The 7,023-nt window shown below is 52.3% G+C and overlaps 1 protein-coding gene across 1 annotated transcript in view; it reads right to left on the reverse strand.

Annotated features, from left to right (window-relative positions):
- LRIF1 (ligand dependent nuclear receptor interacting factor 1) overlaps nucleotides 1-6,579 on the reverse strand; it is an 18,299-nt gene extending 11,720 nt beyond the window's left edge. The window contains exons 1-2 of the mRNA XM_014946291.1: nucleotides 6,535-6,579; nucleotides 113-304 (exon numbers count right to left, since the gene is read on the reverse strand). Of these exons, the coding sequence (XP_014801777.1) occupies nucleotides 113-304; nucleotides 6,535-6,579 (237 nt within the window). The remainder of the gene's footprint in view (nucleotides 1-112; nucleotides 305-6,534) is intronic.
- Nucleotides 6,580-7,023: the final 444 nt, after the last annotated feature.

Here is a 7,023-nt window from a genome sequence, read left to right on the forward strand (position 1 = left end):
TGCCCCGCACCGGGGAACGGCCGCGGGGGGGCGGGAGGAGGGAGGGGGGAGCGGTGGGAGGGAGAGGGGGCGGAGCGGAGAGCGCGGGTGGCGTCACTTCCGCCCGCCCCACCTCTCCGCCAGCCAATCGGCGGCCACTTCCGTCCCGGCGGAAGGGGCAGGAAGTGGAGCGCGGGGCCGCCGGGCGGCCGCCAAGGGAGTAGCAGAGGAGCGACGGCGGAACTTCCGGTCGGCGCCGGAAGTAGTTGGGAGCGGGGAGGGAACGCTTCCGGCTGGGCCGGATTTCATAGAGTGATAGAATTGTCTGGGTTGGGAGGGACCTTTCAGATTGTGAAATGTGTTCACCTGATTCGTGTTAATATCTTTAACTGTTCTGTTTGTCCTTGTATGACCATGGGCTTGGGAGAAGCGGGATTGTATGTATGTAGTTTCTGTTTCTTGTAAGAACCCCTAAGGAAACCAGTTTTTGTTACTGGCCAGGTGGTGCTGAGCGGGAGGGGTCTGTGGGGCGCACGCCTGGAGTCGGGGGTCATCCTGGGGGCGAGCCAAGGAAAACTCATAGAAGATTCCAGAAGGTGAGGAGGGCATGCGCCAAAGAAGACACGCCTATCCCTGGAGATCATTAGCATAGGCCAACCTTTGTATGAATATGTATTAGGAGAAGCGATATAAACCCAAAACGGGACTTGCACGCGTGTGCTTTGGCTGAGCGGAGACTCACGGTGCTCCCAGCGCTGTTTGCTTGTCTTTACTCGTTTAATAAATTGTAAACTTTAATTGGAATCCTGTTTGAGGCTAAATCATTTATCACAAGATCATCGAGTCCGACCATCAGCCTAACTCTGATAAAAAAGGTCACTAACCCATGTCACTCAGCACTATGTCAACCCGGCTTTTAAATACCTCCAGGGATGGTGCCTCAACCCCTTCCCTGGGCAGCCCATTCGTAGAATCATAGAATCGTCTAGGTTGGAAGAGACCCTTGGGATCATCGAGTCCAACCATCTCCCCTACTCTACAAAGTCCTCCCCTACACCATGTCCCTCAGCACTGCATCTAAACGGCCCTTAAACACAGCCAGGGATGGGGACTCCACCCCCTCCCTGGGCAGCCTGTTCCAATGCCCTATCACTTTTTCGGTGAAAAATTCTTTCCTAATGTTCAATCTAAACCCACCCTGTTGGAGCCCTGGAAAGGGCTTAACAACCCTTTCCGTGCAAAAATTGTTCCTCATCTCCAATCTGAACCTCCCCTGGCACAACTTGAGGCCATTTCCTCTTATCCCATTGCCTGTTCCTTGGGAGAAGAGACCGACCCCCCCTGGCTACACCCTCCTTTCAGGGAGTTGGAGGGAGCAAGAAGGTCTCCCCTCAGCCTCCTTTTCTCCAGGCTGAACACCCCCAGCTCCCTCAGCCTCTCCTCACAAGTTCTCCAGCCCCTTCTCCTTGTGCTCCAGACCCCTCACCAGCTGCGTTGCCCTTCTCTGGACCCTCTCCAGCCCCTCAATGTCCTTTTCTTTTGTTGTGAGGGCCCCAAAACTGGACACACACTCGAGATGGGGCCTCACCAGTGCCCAGTCCAGGGGGACAGTCACCTCCTGAGTCCTCATCCCCAGCTCCCTCAGCCTCTCCTCACAAGACTTGTGCTCCAGACCCCTCACCAAAATGTGCTTATTACTAATCACGAAGTCATCTGACAGACACGAGAGAGCTGCGCCATGAAGGCTGGAAGTGGGAGCTCTCAGCCAGCAATGGAGAAATGAAAACATCAGACTTCCTTAAGCAACACCACTGCGTGCACAAGAGGAAAGAGGTTGTTCCAAATCCTGGGAGCAGCGTAAAAAAAACCCCAAAGATTCAAAGAAAGTGAATCACATGGGAGGAGGATTAAACACTGACAAACGAACAGGCAACAGAAGAAATGTACTTTGGCTTGTTCTCTGCCATCAGAGGCAAAGGGGTGTTAATTTGCCCTGTATTAAACCTGAAGACCTCATCTTACAGCAAAAGAGGTGATGACAGAGGACACACACCTGAAGGAACAGGTTTGGTCCCACTAGAATGGGGTACCAAGACCTCGGAGTATTTCTCAGTACTCAAGCAGGTTTGTGGCCCATGGACACCCCTGACAACTGAAGTCAGAGCTCTCTCTCCCGACAGGACAGTCGGCCTCCTCCAAGTACGTCCAGAAAGATAACCAGAAAGATAAATGACGTGAATCTGCAAGAAAATTCTGCCTACCAACCACAACCCCTCTGATAACTGATTCTTATCCAAATGCGAGAAAACTTTTAAATAAAAACACAGCTACGAAAGTGAGCAGTTACTGAATGTCCAGAAAGATAACCAGAAAGATAAATGACGTGAATCTGCAAGAAAATTCTGCCTACCAACCACAACCCCTCTGATAACTGATTCTTATCCAAATGCGAGAAAACTTTTAAATAAAAACACAGCTACGAAAGTGAGCAGTTACTGAATGAAAACGCAGGGGAGGCTCATCGTTTCTTCAAGGAAAACTATGTGAAGTGAAATGACAGCTCGTCTGCCCGCTCTGTAAGACCCCGGGCAGGCCCATAACCCGGCCTGGGCATGTTTCTGACGACATATATATATATATATATGTTTTTTATCCGCGGCTCTCCCGGGGACCGCAGAAGGTCATGCTTCACCTGAAGCATCCTTGCAAGGAAAGATCTCGCTGAGGGGCCGAGAGCGGCCGCCGGGGGCCCCTGAGCCCTCACGCCGCCACCGGGCTCATTTAAGGCTGGAAATGGTGCGTTTGGTACCAGACGTGGCTCTCAGGGGGACAAGGGGCAGCCCCGGGCCTGGCCTCACCCCACCGTCACCCTGGGCATGGATGGGGCTGAGCCAACAGGCAGGAGGCGATGCTGGGCCAGGCCCTTCCCACAGAGTCCCCATCCCCACAGAGTCCCCAACCGCCACGTCCGCCCTCAGGCGTGTGGCCAAGGCACTGGATGTCACCTCATAGGACTCATCCTCAACCCATGTCACCTCCCTGAGCATCCCGCGCTGCAGACGTGGGCTGAGCAGGTTGCTGTCATGGAATCGTCGGAGTTGGAAGGCACCTCTAGAGACCATCCAGTCCAACTCCCTGCCAAAGCAGGGTTGTCCAGAGCACATCACTCAGGAGCATCCAGGTGGGGCTTGAAGATCTCCAGAGAAGGGGACTCCACACCCTGGGCAGCCTCTTCCAGGGCTCTGCCACCCTCACCAAAAAGAAGTCCTTCCTCAGATTTGAATGGAACTTCCCATGTTCCAGCTTGTCACCTCCAGGGTGATTCTTCCAACCCAAATGAGCCATTTTTCTGCTGTCAAGTTACACAATGACAGAATCCTGGAATGTCCGAGGTGGGAAGGGACCTCTGGAACTCATCTGGTCCAACCACCTGCTCAACCAGGGCCACCCAGAGCCTTTGTCAAGACAGTGCTTTTTTTAATATCTCTAAGAACAAGACTCTCACAGCCTCCCTGGGCAACCTTTGCCAGTGCTCTCTCGCCCTCATGGTGAAGAAGTGTTTCCTAACGTTCAGAGGGAACCTCCTGTGTTTCAGCCGGTGCTCGTTGCCTCTTGGCCTGGCACTGGGCACCACAGGCGAGAGCCTGGCGCCGCCCTCTCTGCGCCCTCCCACCAGGTATTTACATACATTAATAAGATTCCTCTCAGCTTTCTCTTCTCCAGGCTAAAGTCCCAGCTCTCTCAGTCATTCCTGATGGGAGAAGATTCTCCAGTCTCTTCATCACCTTTGTGGTTTTTTGCTGGACTCTCTCCAGTGAGTCTCTCTTGTACTGGGGAGCCCAGAACTAGACTCCAGGTGTAGCCTCACCAGTGCTGAGCTGAGGGGAAGGAGCGAGAGCCTGGCGCCGCCCTCTCTGCGCCCTCCCACCAGGTATTTACATACATTAATAAGATTCCTCTCAGCTTTCTCTTCTCCAGTCCCAGCTCTCTTGGTCATTCCTGATGTGAGAAGATTCTCCAGTCTCATCATCACCTTCATGGCTTTTTGCTGGACTCTCTCCAGTGAGTCTCTCTTGTACTGGGGAGCCCAGAACTAGACTCCAGGTGTAGCCTCACCAGTGCTGAGCTGAGGGGAAGGATCAAGTCCCTTGATGTGCTGGCAACATTTTACCAAATGTGACCCAGGACACCACTCACATTCTGTGCAGAAGGAAGCATTGCTGGCTTCATGTTTAGCCTGGTGGCCACCAGGTCCAAAATTTTTTTGCCAGGCTGCTTTCCAGCCAGGTGGTCCCCAGCATCTTCTGGTGCAGGGAGATTTTCTTCCCCAGGTGCAGCAATTTGCACTTCTCCTTGTTGAACATCATGAGATTCCTCTCAGCCCATTTCTTCAGCCTGTGAAGGTCCCTCAGGGTTGCAGCACGACCCTCTACTAGAGTTTAAGGACTATCCCCTGCCCATTCCATCCCAGGAAGCCGTGCCCTCCAGCATTGCTGGCTTCATGTTTAGCCTGGTGGCCACCAGGTCCAAAATTTTTTTGCCAGGCTGCTTTCCAGCCAGGTGGTCCCCAGCATCTTCTGGTGCAGGGAGATTTTCTTCCCCAGGTGCAGCAATTTGCACTTCTCCTTGTTGAACATCATGCGCTCCCTCTCAGCCCATTTCTCCAGCCTGTGGAGGTCCCTCAGGGTGGCAGCACGACCCTCTACCAGAGTTTAAGGATTATCCCCAGCCCATTCCATCCCAGGAACCTGTGCCCTCCCAGCAGGGACAGTCAACATGGGACACTGCGAGCGCTGTGGCTTCAGGAAGAAGGGAAGGGCTCAGGGCTCTGGCACCGGGGCAAGGAGTTCTCTAAGAAGCAGCCATCAAGGAGGGGAGAGAGACAGAGAGAACTCTCCAGAAAACTTTCTGATTTCTATGGAATGTGCTGTTCATGGTATGAAATAACCCTGTTGGCAGCTTCGGTTAAGTGCCCGGGTCTCACTCCTCCTCATCCCCACACCTGGGGAGCTCGAAAACACTGAGACCTTGAATCCCACACACCAGAGCTGGCTGTAAAGTAAATATTATCACAAATTCAGACAGCAGAGTCTTCTAAAGGTGCAATTTTCCCAAGCATTAGAAGAGAAATAGGGTGGCAGCACGACCCTCTACCAGAGTTTAAGGATTATCCCCAGCCCATTCCATCCCAGGAACCTGTGCCCTCCCAGCAGGGACAGTCAACATGGGACACTGCGAGCGCTGTGGCTTCAGGAAGAAGGGAAGGGCTCAGGGCTCTGGTACCGGGGCAAGGAGTTCTCTGGATCCCAGCCATCAAGGAGGGGAGAGAGACAGAGAGAACTCTCCAGAAAACTTTCTGATTTCTATGGAATGTGCTGTTCATGGTATGAAATAACCCTGTTGGCAGCTTGGGTCAAGTGCCTGGGTCTCGCTCCTCCTCGTCACCGCACCTGGGGAGCTTGAAAACACTGAGACCTTGAATCCCACACACCAGAGCTGGCTGTAAAGTAAATATTGTCACAAATTCAGGCATCAGAGTCTTCTAAAAGGGCAGTTTTCCAAAACATTGGAAGAGAAATTCATCCTGTGTCGCTCAAATCAGGACAATCCCAAACAGGGCTGAACGTCAGCTCTCATGCTGTAGACACAAACGTCTCACCATCTGCATCGAGCTGGGCTCCAACACATTTTCGCATCAGAGTCTTCTAAAAGGGCAGTTTTCCAAAACATTGGAAGAGAAATTCATCCTGTGTCGCTCAAATCAGGACAATCCCAAACAGGGCTGAACGTCAGCTCTCATGCTGTAGACACAAACGTCTCACCATCTGCATCGAGCTGGGCTCCAACACATTTTCTGAAGTGTCACGGTCTGTTTAGATCTCTCACATTTACAGGGCAACGTTCTCTTTGATTTAAACTTTATTTCATTAAGTGATTTAGAAATACAAAAAACAAACATGACAAAGAGGGCTCAGTCCTCTTTGCCCAGACTATCACGTGAATTCACTTATTCCACCACCCGAGTCATGAAGTTTCATGACTTATACCCTATAACTCTTAATTCAGGCACTTATGAGCAAAAAAAAAAAAAATATATATATATATATAATTAGTTACCGAACCAATGGTGAGAGAGCTCATCCTTCCTCCTCCATCCTGGTGTGGGCGTCCCCCTGTATCACCCTGGGAAGCACAGAAGCCTCAGCGCTCCAGCTAGCATTGGATCTGCTTCAAAAGCTTTTTGGGTAAGCTGCTGTGTTACACCCCCCAGTTTGGAGGTTTGGTTTTTCCATAAGTGAGCGGATTCTGATGAAACTGCCAGACAAAAGGCGGTGGTTGCAGGTGACAGCAGTCAAGGCCAGGCTGGATGGGGCTTTGAGCAACCTGCTGTAGTGGGAGATGTCCCCGCCCATGGCAGAAGGGTTGGAACTCGATGATTTTTAAGGTCCCTTCCAACCCAAACCATTCTATGATTCATTCTATTATTTTGTGATCTGCAGGTGACAATGGCTGCACCGTGGCCCTTTAGCTCTTTCTGGCCACCCATCTCCCTACTTGGATCTCTCGCTTTGACTGAAGGGCGCTGCTCCCAGCACGCATCGGGCCAAAATCTGAGCAGGACTCGAGCGAACAGGCACATGGAGGCAGAACGGAGCTGGCCAGGATTTAGTGTATTTTCCCACAATTCGTTTCTCACAGGAAGACCATCAGAATTGGGCCCTCCAGGACAACACCCAGGTGGACTTTCTCAAGCCTCTCACACAGCTCATCTTGCCACCGCAGACAGAATGGTGGCAGCAAAGCTGTCGAAGACACACCAACTTGGTCGCACTTACGCGTCCTGCCACGGGTGGCGCTGTGCACGGGACACTCCGGCTCTGATGGCCCAACTTCCCTCCGCTTCTCACATGCTCCCTCTCTCGTCTCCACCCAACCCACTGCCTGGTTTGGGCTCTACCGGCCACCGAGATGAACGTCAGATCCTCTCCCCCACATCTCTCCTCAAGGAGAGGAGGGGAGGGAGAGAGACACTTGAGTTTAGAA

The sequence above is a fragment of the Calidris pugnax genome, unplaced genomic scaffold, assembly GCF_001431845.1.
Source record: "Calidris pugnax isolate Ruff unplaced genomic scaffold, ASM143184v1 scaffold116, whole genome shotgun sequence".
NCBI classification, from domain to species: Eukaryota; Metazoa; Chordata; class Aves; order Charadriiformes; family Scolopacidae; genus Calidris; species Calidris pugnax.